The 24,641-nt window shown below is 48.2% G+C and overlaps 1 protein-coding gene across 1 annotated transcript; it reads right to left on the bottom strand.

The window, feature by feature from the left end:
* Positions 1-1,383: 1,383 nt before the first annotated feature.
* LOC141984387 (serine protease 55-like) lies at positions 1,384-24,641 on the bottom strand. Its single transcript, XM_074947422.1, has 5 exons — positions 23,574-24,641; positions 21,926-22,115; positions 19,596-19,846; positions 12,614-12,756; positions 1,384-4,214 (listed from the first exon to the last, which is right to left on the bottom strand). Exons 1-5 carry the CDS (start codon positions 23,626-23,628, stop codon positions 3,897-3,899), a joined length of 957 nt encoding a protein of 318 aa, XP_074803523.1. The 5' UTR covers positions 23,629-24,641; the 3' UTR covers positions 1,384-3,896.

Genomic DNA, 24,641 nt, shown 5'->3' with positions numbered 1-24,641 from the left:
TGAGGTTGTGATGCACCACATCTCCTGGAACTTCTCAGCAGTGCTGCTGCTAAGCCAATTTTCCCCCAGTCGGGATTTGTGCAGTTGGTTTTTCTTCCCCAAGTATAGCACCCGACATTTGTCTTTGTTGAATTTCATTTCTCCAATTTATCAAGAACCCTCTGAATTTTAGCTCCATCCTCCAAAGTGTTGGCAACCACCCACCCCAACCTTTTGCCATCTGCAAACTGGATCAGTGCGCTCTCTATATCTACCTCCAGGTCAGTAATAAAGATGTTAAACAACACTGGACCCAGAACAGATCCCTGGGGAACCCCACTTGAGATCTCCCTCCAATCCAACAGCATTCCATTAATAGTTACTCTTTGTTTGCAGTTGTTTAATCAATTATGTATCCACTTAATGGTATTCTCTCAAGCCTGCATTTCTCCAGCTTATTTATCAGAATGAAATAAAGGACTGTGTCGAAAGCCTTGCTAAAGTGCAGGTATATTATGTCCCCCTCAATCTCCCTATCCACCAAATCAGTTACCCTGTCAAAGAAGGGTAATAACGGCAGGATTGTTCTCCATCCCATTCCTTAGGTACCCTAACTTTCAGGACCGACTGCACCAGCCAATTGCACTGGCCTGCGGGGCCCCCAGCAATCACCCCGATTCACTGTCCCCTAGGGACAGCTCTGCCTGTGTGGACAACACATGATCTGGCTCTTGGCATGCAACCCTGGTAAACATGGGTCCAAACCAAAACGCTGGGTCTGACTCTCCCTCCCCCGCAGACTTTGAATCTACTTAGAACTCAGGTGTGCTGGTAGCACTGTGGAGTGATTTAATTGGCCATCTTAATATTTCACCTGCAGTGACCAAGAAAGAAAAATCAGCATTTGTTAACGTTTTAGAGCTGGTCGGGAAAAACCAATTTCAAAGGGAACATCCTTTCGACCAAACTGTGATGAGAACTCAAAATCTTGAACAATTGCGTGGAGTGGAAATTCTGAAACATTACATCAGAAACATCAAACTGACCTTATCAAAACATTTCAGTTTGATAATGCCAACATACAATAATATGTACGCAGAAGATTATAATCTATAGATAGCAATATTACATGTATTAATCTGATACTAAAATTAATTAGAAGGCAAAACGTTCTAAAAGAATGAAATAGGGTCAAAATGAAATACTCCATTCTATTTCAAATCAGTAAAAAAAAAAAAAAATCCATGGAACATTTTTTGACAACATTGCATTTTCCCATGGAACTTTTCTGTCGCAATTTTTTCAATCAGTTCTACTTACCACCCAGAGCTATCTGAGATACCCCAGGTATTCCCTGCTCTAACCGTAAGGGAAATCTGTGGTAACTCAGCCATATCTGTTGCTAATGGTGAGCCCTGTGATATCATAGACTGAGAAAAGACACCACGACTTACTACTTAAAAAGCCATTTTCATCTGTGGAGTTTAACATGCATTGCCAAGGGGATGAGTATTATCATCTCCACTTTACAAATAGGGAAACCAAGGCACTGGGAGTTGATGTGACTTTCCCAAGGTCTCTCGATGACTTGGCATCAAAGCCGGGATTAGAACCTTGATTTGCTGTTTCCAAGGGTCCTGCTCTAAACACTGGCTCATACTGCTTTACATCCTTCCCTGTTCTTATAGTCTCATAGAATTGTAGATGTTAGAGTTGGAAAGATCTACAAGGTTAGCCAATGTCTCCCTGTAAACACAGGATTCTTCCATGCAGCGTGCTATAGATTAGCACTTTATGCAACCTCTCCATAGCAATGACACAAGTGATAAGCCTTCCATCATTTCCCCTGGGGAAACAATTCCACAGCTGATTAGACTGCAGCATTAGGAAACATTGCTTGACAGCCAACCATTGCTACAGCTTCTATAATTGGCTGATATATTATTAATGGGAGGCAAAATAAATACAGGTATTAATGCTAGTGGACACCATCGCGTACGAATAGCTGTTAGAGTAATGTGTTCCCCTTGTTTTTAGTGTCTATTAGTCTTTTTATACAGTGTTACAAGGCCCTTGTGAATCCATTAGCCAGCCAGCCATGTGAAATTAATGTAGAGCAATTTTCATAAGCGTTACTCAGTACTAATAATAATTAGGCATTATTTTCCCTGCAGATGACACACAAAATAAAGTCTGACTCTTATGCCAAGATGGGTTTGCATTAGCTTAAGGTGGATGAATTAATTCTCATTTACAAGGCTGCTCTGCTAGCTAGCCAGAAAGCACCCAGGTAATTAAAACCAATTTGCTTCCCATAATCCTATTGCAGAGTTTTATCATTGCTGTAAGTCCTTGGGCTTTTATAGTGTTGCACAGGGTGGGATATTGAACAGCCATTACTGCATGACTAAGCATTCTCTTTCAAGATAGCTCAAGAGAATCTAAGAAAGGTCTCAGAATTGAAAGGCCCAGAAATCATTTGGCAACATGCCTAGTGGAGAGGAAAGGGACAGATTGTGTGAGGGTTCTGAATGCCTCCGGTCATGTGCTGATTTAACCCACACACCTCTAGGGTGTGGTGTTCTGTCCTATCTAGTGGCACCGAGACACAAGAGAGAGCAAGAGAGAGGTCATGCAGTAGAGACTCATGCACTAAGCTCCAGAGATCTTAAATTCAATCCTGCCTGATGATGACCGTGGTCTGTCAGCTTACACTGAGCACCTTTAATTCTCATTTGTTTCACTGAGCGAATGTAAATGCGCTCAGGAGAGATCCCTTAATATAAATAAAATGCTATTCACTTTTGCCTTCCTTTGTGCTATGATCTGTTTACTTGAAGTAGTTTATTCAGCCACTAGATGTCTCTCTGTGCGGCACAGAATTCCCAACACGGTGTAATCCCTGGTAAACAAAGGAGACAAAGCTGGAATTCAAGCTTTGTTGTTTGAGCTCTTTCTTTGAACCTGCAGTTAGTAACTATCTTTTTTTAAAAAAAAAATACCTCCTGTTTAGAAGGACTCTGTATCGATATTAGCACTTTGTCTAATTACCATAACGGATGCCTTCTTTATACGGTGACTAATGGGCAAATCGCAGAAAGTTCTCTGCTACCTTAATTTTTTCTCTAGCACCTTGTCCCAACTAAGCCCAACATTCAAAAGCAATGACGGTGGTTAGTCATAGGCCAAATTTGAAATTTCAAAGCATCTTCAGTGGCTGCAATTGAAAGACTATTTACCAGCAACTTTTCCTGCAATGATATCTCAGATACCCCTGTATTTCCTGGAACTGTACTTAGACTAGGAAATAACTGCTTGTTTCTGATGCAACTGTTTGGGAAGTGCTGACTTTTGAAAGGGTCAGGACTTCTGTTTTCCAGATTTTCTGTGTTCATTGATTTAGTCTCTGACGGTCTCTCTGCTGTATCTCTAATCGATCATCCATCACATTGGCATTAGCTCATATCATTAATATGGAGCTTCACTGGATGATCCCACACAAAAGCATATTGGTAACTAGTAATTCCCAGCTCCTCCGCACTCCCTGTCTGACATTAAGCAAGTAACTTAGCCTCCTGATGCCTCAGTTCCCCACCAGGGCTGTAGTGAGGTTAAATCCATTAAAGATTGTAAAGGCGTGGGGACAGGGAGGGATAGCTCAGTGGTTTGAGCTTTGGCCTGCTAAACCCAGGGTTGTGAGTTCAATCCTTGAGGGGGCCATTTAGGGATCTGGGGCAAAAACTCAGGATTGGCCCTGCTTTGAGCAGGGGGTTGGACTAGGTGACCTCCTGATGTCCCTTCCAACCCTGATATTCTAAGTGCTTTGAGATCTACTGAAGAAGTGTCTTTGTAAGAGATAGGTGTTGTTATGAAGATTTCTATAAAGGAGAGGAGAATCAGGATGGTGAAATTGATTTTTAGTATGATTTGAAAATCATCACTAGCAAAACAGTAAAATAGAAAAACAAAAGGAGTGAAGAAGCAGGAGATGCAGGCTGCTTCCTAGCGCCGGAGCGAAGCCGCTTGGAAATTGTGATGTTATCCAGCCCTTCGGGGATAAAAGGCTTCCCTTCCCTGGATGTCTCTGCCTGGATCCACTCCAAGTAGTTGAAAATGAAGGTGTACATTCCGGGATGCTGTTTTTCCCCGCAGCCTTCTCCCCAGCTGACTATGCCAAGTGCGAACCACTTCATGACGTCTCCATAGGTGCAAACCAAAGGTCCCCCGTGGTCTCCCTAGGGGTTACAAAGAGAGCACAAAGGGATGATGAACAGCATCTTTTACAGCAGCTGGATCCCAGAGTTAAGCCAGGGCTGGGCCTGAATGGGGAAAATCAAACACAGAGCCCTTCCGAGGGTGAACATTTCACAGAGCAGGCCCACCTCTGTGAGATCCCCCTGGAGCAATTCAGCAGGGAAGGTGCTTTCTCAGTGTAAGATCAGGATGCTGGTCAAGGATCATGGGCAGTAGCAATGCAAGCTACCGCCACACCACCCCATCAATGTGCTTTAACCTTAAAAGACAACCTCTAGGAGAGAGAGAGAGAGAGAGAGAGGGTAGCTCAGTGTATGGGAGAGACCATTCAATGCTTGGCCCTTCCACAGAGACTACTAATGCAGCCAGAGGCAGATTAAGGTTTTGTGGGGCCCTGGGCCAGAGCAAGTGGGGGCCCCTCCCCACCCCTTCTGCCTGCGTGTGGTTCTGCCCCTTCCACCTGTGGACCCACCCAAGGCCCCACCCCATTCTTACCCTTCTCCCTGTGGCCCCCACCCCTGTTCTACCCACGGTCCTGCCCCATTCCACCCCCACTGGTGCCAGGCAACCCATTTGCTCCTTTCTGCCCCCCTCCTCACTGTGGCCCCAAGACTGAAGAAGCTCTATCTCCCACCACCACCACGGTCCCAGGGCCGGAGCGGGGGGTGAGCGCTCCCCCAGCCCCGAGGCCGTGGCAGGGAGCGAGAGCTCCTCCAGTCCAGGGGACACAGCGGGGGTCTGGGCCCTGGGGCTTCCCACACCCCACCCACCCAGCGCTCCTTCCCCCGCCCTGCTTGCCCAGCGTTTCTGCTGGGGGCCAGGTTGGGGTGCCCATTTTTAATGCCCCCCCCAATTGTCCGGGGCCCCTGGGTAGGGGCCCAGTCGGCCCATTGGCTAATCCACCACTGAAGGAGGCGGCCAGCTAGGTGCCGGTCATGGCTGGTGGGGGTGGGGGTTGAGATGACATTTCAGCAGCTCATTAGCAAACTATGAACAATCAATCCCATCAAACCTTTCTGTAACCCACCGAAGGGCACGGAGACCAAGCTCCCATTTACAGAGGAGACCAGCTGATGAACACAAACCTCCACCCTGCATTACTGACACACTGAAAAGGCAGGTGCCTGCATTTGCTGGTGTGGCGTGAAAGAGAATGATTTGTTGAGTTTCCTGTATGATCTATAAGTACAAATGTAGCCAGGCCCCCCTGTGTAAGAGAGAGTGAACCAACATGCTGTACTGATCAAAAAGCACTCGGGAAGCTACAGCCTCTCTCTTGTAAATTTCAGACGACTTCATTTCAGTCTAAGTGCTTTCAAGGCGGTGCTGTAAATATTCCAGACATATCTCTCTCACCAGCCCCACCATTTTACTTTCTTGTCTCCAATAATTGATGTGGCATGTAAGGCATGCAATCTAAACACGTTTCCAGAGCAAAGCGAAGGCTTTCCTGGGCAATGCTGTCTCTCACTTTCATCCCCGTTTGAAAAGTGTCTCTGATGACGGCACATACAGCCTCCTCCATCCATGCAGCTCCCCAGAACGGCTGCCTTGGATTCACTAATGAGCAAGGAAATGGGCTTGCGGCTCCCACCGAAATCTATAGCAGAGATCCTTTTGGCTTCAACCGATGCAGCGTTCAGGCCCACAGGGTGTTTATATATATATTTTTTCCTGGTGCCTTTTAACTGCAGGGAAAAATACTGCTAAATGTGGAGGAAATGTTGCATAAACTCATCATGAGTATTATTTATTAATATTCATTTGCAGTAGCACTTTGGAGCCTCAGTCACGGACCAGGGTCCCATCTGAGCTGGGCACTACACAAACACAGAAGCCAAAGACGGACCTTGTCCCCATTTTAACCATATAGTTCAATGGGTCATACTGATGCTCTCCTTGCAAAGACCTCTGACTCACGCACTCTTACTAGCCATAGGCACAACGTCCCATTTGAACATACCTCTTCTAAGGCCCACACTCTTTGAAATCAATGGGTACTTTGCTAGCGACTTCAGCAGACACAGGATCAGGCCCCACATGCCTTATGCTGTAGCAATGAGGCTGCATGTCGTGCATCCTAACTGCAGTATGAAAAACAAAGCTCATAGCGTGGGTGTAATTTACAAGCTGCTGTATATTCGCAGAGGCTGCCTGCTAACAATGGCTTACACTTATGAAGGGTTTTTTACAAGAGACCATCAGAACTGCTTGACACAGCTTAGTGGGGTAGGTCCCTCTTTTATAGCTGGGGAAACAGAAGCAGAGAAGTGATCTGGTTTATACAAACTAGTGAGTCAATGGCAGCATGGGGAATAAAACCCAGGAATCCAGTATTCAAAGCTCTAGATCACACGGTCAAGGCTGCAGCTCGTCAAGTTTTCATTGTATACAGTCGCTATTTCGCCCCACAACCCCAGTTAACGATGGTGCATGTTTGTCTCTTCCTTTGCACTGCCCGGTGTGCAGCATGCATTCAGTCAGGGCTTAGCTAAGGAGAGAGAGAGCTGGCTGCAGTGCCTGATACATCAGCAGCAGAGACAGGCACCTGAAAAGCTGCAGGTGGAGAAAGCTAGGCAATGCCCTGCAAACTCACTGGATGGATGCAGATCCATTTTGCCTTGCCTCCTTCCTGCAAATCCTACCTCTAATCCCTTTCCCAGTGGAAGAGCCTCAAGGTACCAGATTTTGAAAGGCATCTAGGCACCTAAGATGCAGATAGGGACCCAGCAGGATTTTCAAAAGGCCTAAATGCCTACGGTTCCAAGACCCTCCACCTTGGGGCTTTTGAAAATCCCACTAGGCACCTATCTGCCTCTTTAGGTGCCTAAATCTCTTTAAACATCTGTCCCAAGGTGCACCATTCTTATGGGTGTGAGAAGCACAGAGTGCTGCTGAGCAGAACACTGTCCCCAAACCAGGCCCACTGCAACGGGACTAATTCCACCAGCATTTTTCGTGACATCTCTGACCATACCAAACCCAGCTCCATGGGAACTTTCAGCTTCCAGCCTGCTGTGGAGTAACGTCGGTCAGCAATACACACCAGGCATTTGCTGCTGCTAATTAGTTAAAGCATCCAGTCCCAGGGCACTGAGTTAGCTAAAAATAGCCTCTTTGCTTCAAGTGCTCTGCATTCCAGCTTACGGATGGGTAAAAACAACCACATTAAATCAGATCTCATGCTTAATTCATGCACTCCGTGTGAATCCTCCCATTCGAAAAGGAGATGGGGATGGCATAGTTGCTGGTAAATAATTTTGAGTTTTGGCAGAAACGGCCCTTAAAAAGGCACCTTACTTCTTGGAGGCATCCAACTATTATCTCCTTTGTCCAATGAGGTCAATGGGCTTCCATGAGGCCCCAAGTCACATTCCCCCTTATTTTTATTTATGCCGGCAACATTGTAATTTATCCAAAGAAACACATTCAGATGTCTTTTTAGGTGGGAGAACAACCCACTGGCTGCTTGTTGGGTGAATACACAGCCTTTTCAAGTCATAGCTGGTTTCGTTTCTGGGTTGGTCTACACATCGACTAAGACCAGCATGCGAAGCAATGGCATTTGCCATTGGCAGGGAGGGAGGTAAAGGCTTTTGTGAACGGATGACTGTCACAAATAATTTTGTTTCTGAATGCATCATCTCTAGGGAAAGTTGGAAAGGGGAAATCGAACCTGCCACACAAATGATATTTTGTAACATGTGGGCAGGAAGGATTGATCTAGTGGTTAGGGCACTAGCCTGGGGCTCATGCGATTGGGGTTCCTGGCTCAGCCACAAGCTCCCTTTGACAGCCTGGACAAGTCGCTTCATCTACCATGTAGATGAATCTGAATTCCCCATCTATACAATGGGGATAATAGCACTGCTCTACTCACAGGGACGTTGTAAGGACAAAATCCATTAGTGACCACAAGGTGCTCAGAGGCAGTGCTTAATTTGTGCCAGGGCTTGCCAGGGCTGAGCCCCGGCACCTCTAGGCTTGGCACTTCTGGGTGTGCTGCATCAGTTATGAATGTAAAAACATTGCTTGAGTCCCGGCACCTAATTGCTTGAATCCCAATACCTCTTTCATTATAAAGTAAGCACTGCTCAGATGCTACAGTGATGAAGATCGTGTAAGCTCCTAGACTAGATTTCACAGAGAACATTTGGAGAAAGAGCTCATCTTTGAGTGCTTTAGTATCTAACAATGAAAAGGGCTGTGGAAGCGCTTGAGAGTAGGTAGATTCCAAGGCCAGAGGGATCGTTTGGATCATCTAGTCTGACCTGCATAACATGCCTCTTATCTGACTTCCCCGAATTAATTCCTGTTTGAGCAAGAGCTGATCTTTCAGAACAAACCTCCAGCCTTGATTTGAAAATTTCCAATGATGGAGAATCCACCCCAACCCTTAGTAAGTTATTCCACTGGTTAATTACCCTCACGGTTAAAAGGAGGTCATCTAGTCCAACCTCCTGCTCCAAACAGGACCAACACCAACTAAATCATCCCGGCCAGGGCTTTATCAAGCTAGGCCTTAAAAACCTCTAAGGATGCAGATTCCACCACCTCCCTAGGTAATGGCATTCCAGTGCTTCACCACCCTCCTAGTGAAATAGTTTTTCCTAATATCCAACCTAGACCTCCCTCACTGTAACTTGAGACCATTGCTCCTTGTTCTGTCATCTGCCACCACTGAGAACAGCCAAGCTCCATCCTCTTTGGAACCCCCTTTCAGGTAGTTGAAGGCTGCTATCAAATCCCCCCTCACTCTTCTCTTCTGCAGACTAAATAAGCCCAGTTTCCTCAGCCTCTCCTCGTAACTCATGTGCCCCAGCCCCCTAATCATTTTCTTTGCTTCAGAATCTAACAAAAGGTGCTTAAGAAAACAAGGAACTAAACCCTATATGTGATTCAGGGGTCATGGGAGAAAAGGAGCACATATGAACTACACAGGAAATCTGTACAGCCTGTTCTGAAGTGTATGTGTACCTTGATCAGCCTAGTATTTACGGCTAAATAGAGCCAGTCAACTACCGATTCTATTAGCATTCATTCAAAGCCATTCTGTAGACATCTAAAGAACCTTTAAGTAGCTGGCGTTCAATAGATTTGTTTAATTGAATTGATTTTTTTAAAGGTAAAAAGAGCTGGGACATTCACTACTGAATATTCCCTGGAATATTATAGAGACACCATCAATAACCCACAAAATAGTTATGCTTCTGTCACGGCATAACAGATGAGATTCTCTATAGTTTGCCCCAACAAAACCTGTTACAGTCACATACACTTTCTAGCAGTCAGTAGTGTAAAGCATTTGTATTAGCATTCACGGAGGCCTCCTCCTTAAAACGTCCACATTCATGACAGTGATGACTAGTAACAAATCGGCCTGTGATGCGTAAGTACTATTATGTTGTAACACAAGATGGAGAGCCAGGGTGGTACACACTTGGGATTATCCATCCAGGGGGGTGCAGTGGCATACAACATTGGGGGAGGCAGACAGAGAAGTGTACCATTTCCTGTGCTGCACCTATGTGGCTATGTTATGTCAGCAGTAGGTATATCCGGACCTGAACATCCCCAATGTGTGGAGGTGTTTGGATCCAGGATTTTGGATCCAGACCATCTCTAAATGAGACAGGTTAGAGTGCTTCCCTACGGTGCACCTGGACAGCACTCAGAACCCTTTCATGACATTGAGAATGTGTCCATGAAATAACATCCTTTCCCCTCCTCCCTGCTCTAAGTTTACTAGGCCCCATCCGTACTGGGGTTCAAAGAATAAAAACAGGTTTAAACACAAATTCCAGATTAATGAATTCCTACCCCTGTTTGGACAGGGGCCAATCCATGTTACTGCGGTGCTGCTTTCCGCGTCCTGGTTTAGGTTCTTTCTAGAGCGGAGCAGAGAAAGGCAATTCCATTTGGCAGAAGATTTCGATATTTCAAAATTTTCCACAAAAGAGAATGGAGCCTTGCCTCTGGGGCACTCTGCCTCCTGGGCTGCCCTGGAGCCAGGGACCTTAGAAGCCCTGGGAACCCAAGGTGCAGAGAAGCCATGAGTCTAGGGGCTCGGGTTCCCAGAGATTCCAGGCTCTCATCTCCCCACTAGCTTACCAGCCAGACAGGCCAGTTGGCAGGAAAACTTCATCGAAACTGAACCACCTCTGCAAAACATTTCATTTTGGACAAATTGGCAAATTCCAATTTAAAAGCATTTCATCGGATTTTTTGCCACCAGCTCTAGTTCCTCGCCTAGGATTTTCCCACAATTTCAAGCTACAACACATTTCTCCCTGGCCAAGCCATATTAGTAACTTGTCAAGCTTGCGCTGAAGATGGACAGTAGCTGGAACATTGGGCTCATGTTAATCTCGAGACTCCCGGCATTTCACACACATGAGGGTGGTGAAGCATGGCAATGGGTTACCTAGGAGGTGCTGGAATCTCCTTCCTTAGATATTTTTAAGATCAGACTTGACAAAGCCCTGGCTGGGATGATTTAATTGGGGATTGGTCCTGCTTTGAGCAGGGGGTTGGACTAGATGACCTCCTGAGGTCCCTTCCAACCCTGCTATTCTATGATTCAGGGCATGGGGAACATTTTCTTGTACGCAGGCCCTTTCTGTTCAGTTCCACATTACTTCCTCATTTCTCACTGTACTCTAGCATGTTATAGATCAAAATAAAGACCCAGTCAACTTTTTGGCTACATGAGATTCATTATGCTGGTACGGATAGTCTAGCTGTTGCAATAGCATAAATCAAACGCGCAATTTATGGCAAGAATAGACAAGGGCATTATTTAATTATATTAATGCTACTCCATGGCAGTTTTCTTTTCAAAAATTTGAAAGGAATTTCATGTAGGTGAAAGCTGACAGATTAATAGCTCTGGAGACTGCAGTTCTCCGTCTCTCCAAAGACTGATTCCTCAAAGCAAAGCTGACCCATGCGACTCTTTCAATGTGACTCAGTCCTGAGCTGGAAGCATTGCTTCTACGGATGGCAGAGTCGTCCAGCCTCCAAGGCTCCTTCAGCCTTGATACCTCTAACTGGGATAGCCATCAAGAGGGCGGGGGAGGCTGTCTAATTGCTGCCAGTTCTGCTGGTGTTTTTGTGGTGTCAAAGCCTTGTGCGCTCAGAGCTGGACCCACCTCCCAATTAGGAAGGGTTGCTGATATTCAGCTTGAACTCTCCTTTATTGAATTTCTTCCCGTTTCTTCTGCTCTTACCCTCCTTCCCCACTCCCTCCCTCCTCTGCGGACAAACCTAACCAATCCCCAGCCCTTGGCGTTTACACCCTTCTGGGATTTATACACACGTATGTCTTCTGCAGCATTGACCGTAGGAGAGGGAGAGGCGTTCTCCATTTGTTACCACTGGTGCAGAAGCCAATTCTCCACTCACGCCTCATACGCTGGTTTTCTGTATCACAATAAGAGACCGACACGTCCTGTCTATGGGAATTGGACTGCGGCCGGGTCTCCACTGCCAAGTTTAGACTTGCTCAGAAACCAACAACAAGAAAAAAGCACCTCCCCTTGGCCGAATCAGCTACGCCACCAAAGCTCCCGACGTAGATGCAGCTATGCCGACCCAAGAGTACTTTTGTCAGCAAAGCTAACCTTGTTCAGGCAGGTTGTGTATATATGCCAGAAGGAGAACTCCTTCTGCCAGCATATGCTGCGTCTACACTAGGGGCTCTGCTGGCATATAGATATACTGGCATACTAACAGGGCCTGAGACCACCACACTCCTTGTCACATCAGTCACCAACCAGCCAGCAGATAGTAACAACTCTTGGTCTGTACCTACTTTTGGTTTGAGCCGGCTGCTTTGATACAACAGGCTCCATCTCACCTTCCCAGTCCCCTGAGCCGTCCAAGCTACTCCTCCCCATGTAATATATAGTTCTGGGAAGGGGTAGTCTGAGATCATCTCATTTTTTCCTCCTTTTGGTTGTCCATGCCCCTTCCAACACCCTGCATCAAGTCCACCTGTCCTTTTAGCTGAGGAGGATGAAAACAGCTCCATGAGTTCTGCTCCTGGAGTGACAGATGGGGGGTTGCTTACGAGCAATGCAAGGTGCAGTGTCCTCCGTGGAACTGAGCAGGCTGTTTCCACAGCACTGCGAGCACCTGCTCACCCAGGAAGCCCCGCACCCTGCTGTCCTCTTCAATATCCCTTTTTAACGAGGCAACAAGATATTCTGCCAGTTCCTTGGCTGCACTCTTTGGAGTTTCATGCCCTGAACACATGCGGTGAAACATTAGCAACCCCAGGGAGCTGCGGAAGGGATCAATGTTCATTCCCATAGCAAATCAGCTTCCATTGTGATTTCTTTCTGCTGACGTCAGCAGCACAGTGGCCTGCTTACTTTACCTGGCAGGCATCCTTCCCTCCTTCCGCGGAGCCAGCACACAGTGTGTTCTCCGTTAGCTCCGGGACCCACTCGGAGCACTGCTTCTTGCTGATCAGCTTCATCTCCATTTTCTTTAGCCTCTTGGTTAATGTTGTCTTGTCCCCTAGCCGGAGAAAGGGAGGAGAGAGAGAGAGAGAGTGTGTAGGGGTTATGGGTGGTTAAGGAACAATCTAAAACCATATAATTCACATATCTGGAGTTGGATCAGAGCCACGGCATATCGACCCTCAGGCTAGACTGTGGGTCTCCAACCCCAGCCCTGCAGAGGGGGTGCAGAGGCAATCACTGCAGCAGAAGTCCCTGGAGGTGATAAGCACCCACATGAGCAGCCCCTTCTATGCCCTTTAACAAGCAGCAGTGTACAGGAGGGTTATCTAGATAGCACTGCTCCGAAGAGGAAGCAAGGGCTATAAGTACCAATTAGACAAATAAAGCAACGCAGGGAGCAGAACGGGCAATCAGGGAGGCAAATGAATGCCTAGCAAATCTCCATTGACTTAGAAGAATAGTGAGTTCAGCCCAGTAGGTTACTCAGCTGCAAAATTACTGAATTTAGAGCTCCCGACAACCGCAAGCCTCTTTGACCTCCAGCTGAGAGAGACAGGTGAGGTCCCTACCCAAGAAACTGTAACTGCAAAGCATGACAGTCCTGGAGAATGAAGTCCCCTCTTTGTGTGTTTCACGTGTGGGAATGCAGTCCAGACCGGTGAGGGGTTGTTTCACCACCTGCCCTGTAACCCTCACAAAGCTTTACTGCTGTAACTCACTGCCTGGGATGCTCCCAGCCAGCCTCCCAGCATGCAGGTCACACCCTGAGTGTCTGTGTGTAGACAGCCCTGGTTCAGCAGCTCTGACCCCAGCAGCCTGTCTACAGCCCCACTTTGACTTCCACCAGCCTGGGTTACAACCAGCAAGGTGACCCCAACACACTGCAAGTCCTGAATTTACCCCAAACCTTGTGCTCTGCAATGTCCAGCCTGCTCCTGGACAGGTCAGGGAAATAGTATGGTTCATTTGTTCATTTAAAGAAACAAAAACACATCACAGCTTATTAACTTAACTGGGGTGAATACACCCTTTTCCTTAAACACCACACTAAGCTGGTTTGTAGTAAAATAAAACACAATACGTTAAGTGATGCTAAATAAAAGGAATCAAGTTAGAAAGGGTTACAAGCAAATACAAGTGAAAACAAGCATCTAAAAGGCTACGTCTTGATCTAGGAAGATACAGGTAGTTTCTTTCACCAATCTTCCTTCTTCCCAGCCAGGGCTGACTTTCCCTCAGTCAGGACCTTCCACAAGAATACGTGACGCTGGCTTCCCTTGTCTTCCTAGGTGAAAGATCTTTGCCTAAGCAGGTTTCTCACCTATATTCAGTTCCAGAGTTTTCAACCCTTCCCCCCTTGGTGTAAGGATCCATCTTTCTCGGCTTGCAAGAGCTCTCTGTTCCCTTGATGGATGTCAAAGGTGGTTTCCGTCCTCCCTTATATCTCCCAAAGTTCAATGCCTTGCTGCAGGAGGCAGGAAGCTCTCCTGTGTGCTCAGCTTGCTGTGTCCACTGGGAAGCTGGCCTCATGCTGTTCTTCCCATGCTGTAGGCTTCCCCTGCATGTAAACTGGGCTTCCATTGTTTTGATTCTGCCATGCTTAATTCACACAGGAGACAGGTAAATAGCTGTCCCCGTCCTGTCTGGGTGAGAATTGCTCCTTCCTTGGTTTGACCACACACTATCAAACATAGTATCAGTGAGTATTCATAATTCCTCACATAGTGTTAATATGTACATTTCACAGTGATATTAATCACCAGTGTGTCATTAGCTTGCTGAAAAGATCTCACTCTATATATACACCCTGATAAGACAGTAATATTTTATACAATCAGTTGCTTATCACTTGAGGTTCAGCCCGCTCTGCCTTTGTAGCTCAGAGAAAGAGTCTCTTCCCTGCTGGGGTGTAGTCATGCTGTCTCTTCTCCACACTCCTTAGCTTGATGGGTCTGTTTACGCTCTTTCTATGTAACTTGAGATAAATACACATTTCTTGGTAGGACAGACCCGTGTAACAACACCCCTGACACACCTTGTTTGCGCACACTTTAGTTCCCTGACCTGTCCAGGAGCTATTCATAACTCTCAGTACCCCCTGCATGCAGACAGCACACAAGAATAGTAATGATCAGTGAGCTATTCATTTTCAAATTATATCTCACAAGGCCTAGTGTGTACAAAGATTGTTACAATAGTGTGTAGGGTGTGAATACAGGGATGCGTAGAGTGAAATTCACTCATGTGTAGAGGGTGCAGCACAAGCCTTAAGCCCCACAGGTGTGAATTTCACCCTTTCATTATAAAACAGGGAGGACAGCTTCCCCAAGCCACCCTTCCAAAGTTTCCCAGCCCTGAGGATCTCTGGGGAGCTGACATTTCACTCTCTGTTGTCAATTCAGTCTAGGGATTCGTGGGTGAAACCACAAACCAATGGCACTTGTGCTTTGCCTTCTTAGTAGCTAATTCTGCTTGTCTTTTTTCTTAGGAACACCAATTTTTCCTGTTTTTGCTGGAGAACGTCTTGGAGGACCAGTGACCTGGAACAGGAGATTTCTCACCACTCGGTGGAAAGGGCAGAAATGCTGAACTTTTTACAAAGATCCTTTCTTGTTCTTTGTCTTCTTCTTTAGTTATTTGTAGTGCCTTGGAGCCCCGGTTGTGGGCCAGGACTGCACTGTGCTAGGTGCTGTACAAACACAGAACAAATTGACTGTCCCTGCCTCGAGGAACTTACAAGCCAAGTATAAGAGACAACAGATTGTATTGCACTTGAGTTAAACAGGGATGAAGGAGAAACAAACCAAAATCCATCCTCTTCTACAAAGACGTTTGAGGCCAAGCTTTTATAAGTGCTCATTATTGTTATTGACTGTAAGGCTAATTTGAGAAGAGCAGGCGTAAGCACATGATCCTGTGGCAGGGTCTATTGAGGCTGTCTAGAAGTTGGCAGGGAGGGTGTTGAACTTCTGCCTCTGATCTGAAGGAAAACCACAACTGCCTTTTCTGAGACTAGGGATCTCCAGAGTAACAGGCCTGGGCCAGCTGCGGTAACGATGTAACCCTAGAAAAAACGGGTGATGGTTGGGTAGAATCCTGTGGCTGGCTGCGAACTGGCCATGAGGAAATTCTGGTGTGGTAAGGCTGAAACAAGCCACAGTTCAACTCTGGACTTAGGCTGAGGAAAGCCTCTTTTGGCCCTTAGAGGGCCAGTACCCTCTTTTCTTCTTTGTGATGTTCTGCAATGAATTGCACTTGACTGGTCGCTAAGCCCCAGCTCAGCATCTAGAATCTATTGTTGGACTCACCATGGGGCTAAGTGGCAGGTCACAGAATCACAAAATAGCAAAGTAAATTGAATGGTCAATATGTTCTCTGAACAAGAGACGATCAAGGTCTAGACATCAGCCCTGCTTGTCCTTTGGTGCCTTTGGAGCATCTCCAAGACCTTGAAGGACTCATCACCTTTTTCTCTTACTAAGTGGCAAATAGACTTGAAATCCATGTTAGCAAACTGGTCGTTTCCCTTTTCACAAAGAAACCAGAAAGTGTTTGCATGCACCAAATTCCTATGGAGCCATGAAAAGGCCTGAAATATTCATGGCTACAAGAAAAGTACATTCCTTTAAACCACATTCCCCTTCAGAACCCATCAGGAGCAAAGGAAGAGAAAGGCCCTTTGAAGGTGTCACAGTGGGAGGCATGTCAACTGTAAGGGACTCACACAGGGCAGGAGACACGTGCCCCTCCTAATTAGCCCTTCCCAAGTGCATGCTGGGAGATCTCATAAGTACCTGGTTAAAGTTAAAGCTGGGCCCAAAATTGGCCCACAGCCTGTGAATCCCTCCTCCCCTCCCCACACAACACATGGACTCAGTGTTGCCGAGGGGCAGTGTGTAGCCCTGAATTTGACCTGGGAGATGTTTGTGCCTCTGCGGTGGATTGTGTATGATGGAAGGGTCTGATTCAGCTCTCACTGATGGTGTGGTAAATCAGAGCTGAAGTCAATGGAGTGACACCAGTGTCAAACCGGACTGAGGAGAGAATTTTGCTGGGGGTCACCACTACGCTGTGGCCATTAGATGCAAAGTGGCTACAAGGCTCCCCAGTGTATGCTTCTTGGCACTGAACACCCCCACCCTCAACCTTGTGCCACCTCCCAGTGCAGGGGGCTGTTTGTGTGGTAGGCTGGAGGTGGAGTGGAGGTGGGGTGAGGATGGAGAGGCTGCTGGGGCAGTTGGACCTGCCCCATGCTGATCCCCTGCTGCTGAAAGCCTCAGAGAGGCTATAGCAGAGGGAAGCACAATGAGGGCACCCCCTAGAGCTGCCGTAGTTTGCACTGGGGGTGAGCCAGACCCCGCGGTCCCTGAACAGAGGAGATTATCCCCCTTGAGTCCCTGTGCAGTGAGGAACCTGGGTCTCTTTAGGTACTAACATGGCCCTGATCACAGCTCAGCATCTACAGTGCTTCTTCCAAGACAAACCTTGCATCCCTGTGGGAGGGGTGGGCAAAGTGGTTTGATACCAGCCTGGTGTCCTTCTGATTCCGGGCTGATCTTGGGGCCAAAACAGCTCCTGGAATAATTTCCGCTTCCAAGGGACTCTCCAAAGTTACACCAGCCTCCCCAGGCTGACCTATAGGTGGCAGTACCACTGGCCGCACCCAAAGTGCTGGGCACTAGGAGTTCTCCCCAGCAAGCTTCCTACACTGATGTGTTCAAGGGAGCGCCTCCTAGACCATTGTAACTTCAGCTTCTTCACGGACCCCAGGGTGAGCTCAGCGTCCATATGGGAGCTCAGCTAACGCGGCATTTTGCCAGCCAGGCTGTACAGAGGCTGACTAGCACCCGACTAGGAGATACGAGGCTGAAAACACTGCCCCCCTCTGGCCATTTTGCGAGGCAGCTTATTAAAGACTCGCTGCTGAGGAAACACGTGGACACAAGAACAAAACATCGAGGAAGCCCCTACGCCCAGAAACAAACACTGAATAACCCCCAGGGAAATCACCCCTTCTATTTACTACTTTCTGGGAACCAACACCCAGAAAACCCCCCCACGTGGCCAACATTTGTCTGCTCTCATGCTCGGCCTTTCTGCTTGTCCGCTGCTGTTACCACAGAGGCAGCAAAGTAAAATAGGATCATATGGTTTATGGGGGCAAAAGGGATAGCAAGGAAAATACAGCCCCTCTACTACACAAAGAGGGAGTTCAGAGAGAAGACGTGGCTGAGACAATAGGCTCAAGTAGAGTGTGGGGCTGTTATACACCCTGGGTTGTTGGTACCATCCTACTCAAATGGTCTCCTTTCTTGAGTAAGTCTCAAAGATTTACTCATGATCTCTCTTCAGCACAGTTTAGCTGAGCTAGGAATACTGGGCCAAATTCGGTCCTGGTGTGGCTTCTCTTACTTCAGTGGGATTTCACCAGAGAGTAAACTGGGCCATTTCACAGTTTTATCCTGTCCGCCTGTGACGTAGTGGGGATTTTCCCTTGTTACATTGTACGTGAGACTATGTGAGTCTTACTGTTTTGCATGAATGCGGTGCATGCCTCAGTTTCCCTGTGTATTGCACCAACGTCTAGGTGGTGGGAATAAGGGTGTGTGACTTTTGCAGGGGCTGCTCCAGCTGCCTGCATGGATGCTACGGCCACCCCTTCATAACCTGAGACCCAGGAGGGGGATGCAACCAGGTGACTCTTGGCCTGGGAAGCAAGGCAAAGGCTGGAGGAGTAGTAAGGGCAGGACAGGGGCCAGGCAGCTGGAAGCAAGTCAGTCTCGGCTGGCTTGGGGCGCAGGGGGAGGACCAGAGCCTTGGCTCTGGGCTCCCCTCCCCCTCAAGATGGACTTGGCTGAAAGTCACTGACTTCTGCGCTAACAAGTTCTGTCCTACGCTGTGGTCCTGTTGACTAAAAAACCTTCTGTTTTACCGGCTGGCTGAGAGTCACATCTGACTGCGGAGTTGGGGTGCAGGGCTCCCTGGCTTCTCCAGGAGCCCAGCCTGGGCAGACTTGCTGCGGGAAGCACACGATATGGAAGGGGATGCTGAATGCTCCGAGGTCAGATCCAGGAAGGTCGAAGCTGTGTAAGCGTCTTGCCCTGGAGACGGTATGTTTAGAGAGAAGAGGCTCCCGCAGAGTGCTGGCTGGCTTCGTATGGAGTAATTCCAGAGCATTGCCCCAGTGACTCCGTGACACCGCCTAAATTGGTCCCTCCAGCTGAAGAGGAGTGAAGAGGCTGGAATCCACGGGAACAATCAGCCGGTGAACATATTTTCACCCAGAATGGTCCTAGCTCTCAACTCCCCTTCATTACGAACCACAGCTCACAATTTAGGCCCAGATTTACCTGCATCTCAGCCAAATCTGTTGTGTGTCTAGCTTTTGGGACTGAAAATTGGGGCCTTCGTGGTCTCCAGTTGGTACTATCTTTTCAAGGTGGGAGGTGTCTCATGTTGGAGGCGGGGAGGGGGCTGCCTCAGACTGAGGGGAGCTGCTGTATGTGAAGGAACCTGGGCATCATAAATTGGGGAGGGGGCTGCTCTTTGTAAGGGTCAGGCTGGGTGCCTAGCACCTTTCACCTTCATCTCCTCCCTCCCCCACTCCTCCTGACACACCTACCTTGCTATCTCTAGCAGCAGGGAGAGCAGGCTGCCATCACAGCCTCCCTCCCAAACTTACAGGGCCTGTGGGTGCCCCCTAGGTCATGTATATTTGGTTTGGGCCTTGCCCCACTGAGAGGAATGGCAGCTGCAGGCTTGCTGAAACCCCAGCTTCTTGCCTGGGCTATATATACCCCTCCCCTGTTTTGCTGTAGGGGGGTTATTTGAAAGTAAGTGAATGCAGACTTCATAGGCAAATAGCCCCCTACCGCCCGCCCCACAGTACAGTACCTGCAACCGTGGCTCCCCAACCAGCAACCCAGCAGCCCTTCCATGTCTGAAGGTCACGAATGAAGGGCAAGCAGATGGGCAGTTTCTGTTCACTGAACTCTATCGGTGAGTCGAGCAGGATCAAGGCTACGTCGTTGTCCATGTTCGTGCTATCAAAGTGCTCATGCAGAATCAGCCTGTCCAGCTTTTTCTTCTCTACTTCATGGCTTTCCAAGTCAGTTGCCCCAAAGGCTATGTAAAGATCTGGTGGACTTAGTAACGAAATGGAGTCAAAGCGTGAACAAGGGGAGCAAAGTCCTTCTGCAAAGGTGGGGGGACCCTCCTTCGGAGAGGGAGCTCAGAGCACGCTGCACATCGCAGGGTTGGGATAGCCATAGAGGCCGTGGGTGGAAACCCATCCTCATCGCTAGCACTGGCAGCATTGCAAAACCATTTTCACAAAAGGCTGGATTCTGCCTCCCTCCCTCACAGGGAGTAGCACCTTATTCCAGGCGGAGCCAGACTGATTTCTTTGGAAGTACTTGTGGAGAAAGGGAGTAATTCACCCTTGTTCGAAAATGGGCTTAGTTTTGCTCAAAATGTTTCAGGTTCTGTCACTAGATGTGTATCGTCTGGCCCCCATCACCATGGTATCAGAGCACCTCACAATCTGTAATAGATTTATCCTCACAACACCCTGGTGAGGACAGGACGTGCTGGCATCCCCAGTACACAGATGGGTAAACAAGGCACAGAGCGACTAAGGGGCAGGTCTTGTGCTCATTGACTGTAGTACAGCAGGACCAGGTATTGCGTGACTTACTCAAGGTCCCAGAGGAAGTTGTGGCAGAAAAGGGAAGTAAACCTCAGTCTCCCAAGTCCCAGGTTAGCACCTAACCATTGGACCATCCGTTCTCCTGACCTACTGTATGAACTTAGGCCAGGAGCAGCCCCTTTTTTATGCCTCTATTTCCCTCTTACCCTTTGTTTTGTCCATCTGGTTGGACGTACTTCGGGGCAAGGACTACCTCTCACTATCTTTGTGCAGCGCCTAGCACACTCCTAATCTGTGTGCAGTTATTTGCACCTTTTCCACCGAAAAGGAACCATTTTTGAGTAAACACCATTGTTCTGGTTTTTGTTGGTGCAAGAGCAGAGCCATGTTTGATTTCTCACCAAAGGGCAAAGACACTTCCATTGGGAAGGCGTCCTAACTTTCGTGCAAAGTTTTTGCCCAGGACCGCACATCATGCACCTTGTGTGGAAGCCAGGCAGGCTGCAGGAAGACAGCAGAGCTAACAGTGAAAACAGGGGGTTGGGAGCAAGGAGGTCTACAGGCAGCTCTACCACCGATTTCCTTTATGACCTCGGGCCAGTTCCTGAATGTCCCTTTCCCTACCTGTAAACTGAGAATGATAGTTGGCTCATAAAGTGCTTTGAGATCCTTGGATGGAAGGGGCTTTACAAGCACAAAGGGCTATTGAGGAGCACTGTTACTCTAACAGGGGTGATGGGATTTGTGGTGGGTGGAGCTAAAGCACACTAGCTCGTCCTATTGGCAAGAGTTGATAATGAAAAAAGTAGGGATGCGCACAGGGCCACTACTCGGCCGCTTCACTGGTATTTGAGGCCAGGGTACTTGTGTTTCTCCGAATCCCACCCTGGTGTCTTTTTCTCCTCCCTATTTGGATAAAGTGAGACGCACCAAGAGACCTGCTTCTTCCTCCTCCCAGAAGACGAGAGGCGGTGGTTGAGGCAGACTCTTCATCCCCGGCCTCCAAAGTGGGACTGGGAAATGTGTCCTCACCAGACCAGATCAGGGGACAAGGGAGAGGATGGATTCTTCTCTCCCCTCCACTTCCTTTATATGAAATGTCCCTGACCCCTGAAACGCCACCCGCTGGCTAATGCGCTCACTGCAATCTCCCTTGCTTTTGATGGAGGGAGGGGGTGTAATTTACACCGTCCTATTATTATTACCTAGCTTGATACGTTGCAGGAAAGGGGTGAATCTGGCCTAATAATAGTTGCCCTCTTAGAGCAGCCAGAAGGTAAGGATGCTCACCCAGAGTAGCAAAGGCTTCATGGTTGATTAACATGAGGTCAGCGTGGTCAGAGATGTGGTCTGGTTGTGCAGTGAGGCTCTTCTCCATCCCTACATCATGGAGCTGGAGGGGGGTGAGGGCTGGAGGTGTGGAAAGTTTCTATGTGGCATAAACTTATTTCCTTGTCTGTCCCTAGCTAACGTGGCTGACTCACCTTATTTGAGGACTGCTCCCTGCCTGGTGTTGCTTCTACACAACAGCTGCAATGAGAAGGATTCCCTGTCCCCCCAGTCCCCCAGTACTCACAGTTCATTTGTGAAACAATGTGCCGCAGATAAAATCCACCAGCTGCTTATAATCGACCCGCTGCAAAAATGCTTCTCTTTGGTCTGGATGCTCACTTGCCAGGGGAACTCACTGGACGTGGCAGCCATGCCTCCTACGGTCTTTGACTCTTTCAGCGTGGATGGTTTGTAAGAGGGTCTGAGGCCACATTCTAAAAACAAAAGGCAGTGCACTCTGTGTGTGTGTGTGTGTCTGGATACAAGTCACTTAAAATCACCCTGCAAAACAGATACAACCACCCGCAGGGGCCCCATTCTATGTTCACACCAGTTCTACACTGTTGTCTCTCTCTTGGCCTCAGTGGAGTTTTTCCTCACTTACATCATGTAAGAGGGCAATAAAGCCCAGGGTTTATCTTCTGCAGTGACACACCTAACTTGGAGGGGACAGAATCACTTTGGGTCTTTAGAGGTGGGCACAAGAAACAACCTTTCGATTGGGATTTCAAGCACCCCAAAGTTAAAAGCAGTAGGGGAGAGGATTTGGATCCTGGGGTTTGATTCAGCCTTTTTAAAGAGACAGGATATTTGCAATGGTGTGAATAATGCCAATACTATGCATTCTGTATTGGGCTCGCTCTCCTTTACCAGACTGCAGTGCATGGATTGATGTTCGCCTGGCTAATAAAAGTAATAAAAGAGAACGCTGTTGTCCTGGTTGTGCCCCAAGGGGTCCCCCTTCTGCTGATAACCTGTCTACTGCAATCATTCTTGGGGCTGAACGCTCACACGTTCACCTAGATGTAAACCCTCACCTTGAGGTGGGTAATTGGTTAAAGTAACTCACAGCTATACATACGATTACACATAGTTTAAAAAACACCCTGAACTCTCCCCCCACCCCAAAAAAGTCAGTTGTCTTCAAATGCTATTACAGGGGTGGCCAACCTGAGCCTGAGAAGGAGCCAGAATATACCAGTGTGCATTGCCAAAGAGCCACAGTAACACATCAGCAGCTCCCCACTTGCCCCCAGTGTCTCCCACCCGCCAGCAACACTGCCGATCAGCACCTAACCCTCCATCCCTGCGCCTCCCATCTGCCGTGATCAGCTGTTTTGTGGTGTGCAGGAGGCTGGGGCGGAGGAGCAAGGGCGCAGCAGACTCAGGGGAAGGGGCTGGGGCCTTGGGGGAAATAGTGGAGTGGGGCTGGGGCCTAGGGCAGAGCCAGGGGTTGAGCCGTGAGCAGCCCCAGGCACTTTGGAAAGTTGGCGCCTGTAGCTCCAGCCCCGGAGTCGGTGCCTAGACAACGAGCCACACATTAACCTCCGAAGAACCAGATGTGGCTCCGGAGCCACAGGTTGGCCACCCCTGGGCTATAAAGTCAGACTTCGGACCCAGTGGTCTTTTCTTCGCTGTCTCATTGTGCCTATGGAAACTGCTCAGTTATTGCACCTATTAGGGCTGTGAACACAGATGTCCTAGACTGCACACATGCAGCTGAAATGCTGTTTCTGGCTGAGGCTGGAGAATGACGCTAACGCACTGACAGCCTACGAGGCAGTGCCTAATTCTCCGCTCACTCACGCTGGTGCAGAGCAGATGGAGTTATAACACGAGGGCAGAACCAGGCTCCCACTGAGGACAGTGCTCAAGGTTTATGATCCACCTACCTGTATGTGTGCTCCTCATTAGGGCAGTTAGAAGCCAGAGGGTAAGGAACAGCATTTTAATCCCATTCTAACTTGATGCTCCTTGTTCATGATCAAAGAGGCGAGGCTGCGGCATATACCGAGGGGCAACCTCCCCACACCATATTCTAGCTAAAGGCAACAATTCCCTCTGCCTAGAGGTGACCACAATATTCCTCATCATCTGCATGTGACCTCACACAATCTATTCACTTGAGGTGACATCACAATGGGATGCCTGTCTGGGGGGAATTGAAGGAGATTTCAGCAGGACCAAGGACAGCTAGACCTGAGCTGTAGGGTTGGCAACCAGGTGGGAAATTTCCCAAGTCTCATAGTTGGTTCAGCCCATGATAGGGACGGAACAGCTTGGAAATTTGCTTCTGCGTCCTGATCTCAGTTCCAGCTAGGTCTTGGTGTGTTTGACTCCTTTGCTCCGGTTCAGGTCCAGCTCTAGTAATGGGTGCTGTAATTTTTCCTCATTCCTGTACCATTTTGTCTCTCTGCGTAAGTTCCCAGCTCTGCCTTCCCTGCAACAGTTTTTTTCTTTGCCCATGAGAGGAGCTGATTCATTCTTTCAAACCTTGGAAGGACTTTCTCTTCCCTCTCTACGCCTTCCATGTTGTCTCTGCGGGAAGTGCAAACTCGTTGCGAAGGTAAGTGCTGTCAAAGAGAAATGTGGCTGTGGAGATGTCCAAACAGCCGACCGTCTTCCCCTTGGTGAACTTCAGGCTAAACACAGCTTATATGGCCAAAGCCATCCCTAATGTCACTCCACTGAGCTGAGTTCAGTGAAGTTCCACCAGTGAAGAATTTAGCCCAATTTCCATCTTGCACCTTCAACAACAGGTGGAAAGTTGCAGGGCCAAAATTCACCCTGGGGGTAACTCCACATTGAATTCAGTGGAGCTCAATATTTTTGGGTCAGATCCTAGCTTGTGTAACTTCAATGGAAATATGCTGATTTACATCATCTGGAGAATATGACCCCTTATTTCTATCGCAGCAGCCCCCAAGGGCCCCAACTCAGATCAGAGCTGAGCCCTGCCA

This window comes from Natator depressus, chromosome 3 (assembly GCF_965152275.1).
Source record: "Natator depressus isolate rNatDep1 chromosome 3, rNatDep2.hap1, whole genome shotgun sequence".
NCBI lineage: Eukaryota > Metazoa > Chordata > Testudines > Cheloniidae > Natator > Natator depressus.
This window is presented reverse-complemented; position numbering and strand designations above follow the sequence as displayed.

What these genes read in the sequence shown, in the direction of transcription:
- LOC141984387 (XM_074947422.1), bottom strand. Translation starts at nt 23,628, where the DNA reads ATGCTGTTCCTTACCCTCTGGCTTCTAACTGCCCTAATGAGGAGCACA. An exon ending in TTGGGGAGCCACGGTTGCAG is followed by an intron (nt 12,757 to 19,595) that starts GTACTGTACTGT and finishes TTCTCCGGCTAG; the next exon opens with GGGACAAGACAACATTAACC. An exon ending in GAGGGAAGGATGCCTGCCAG is followed by an intron (nt 4,215 to 12,613) that starts GTAAAGTAAGCA and finishes TGTAACCCCTAG; the next exon opens with GGAGACCACGGGGGACCTTT.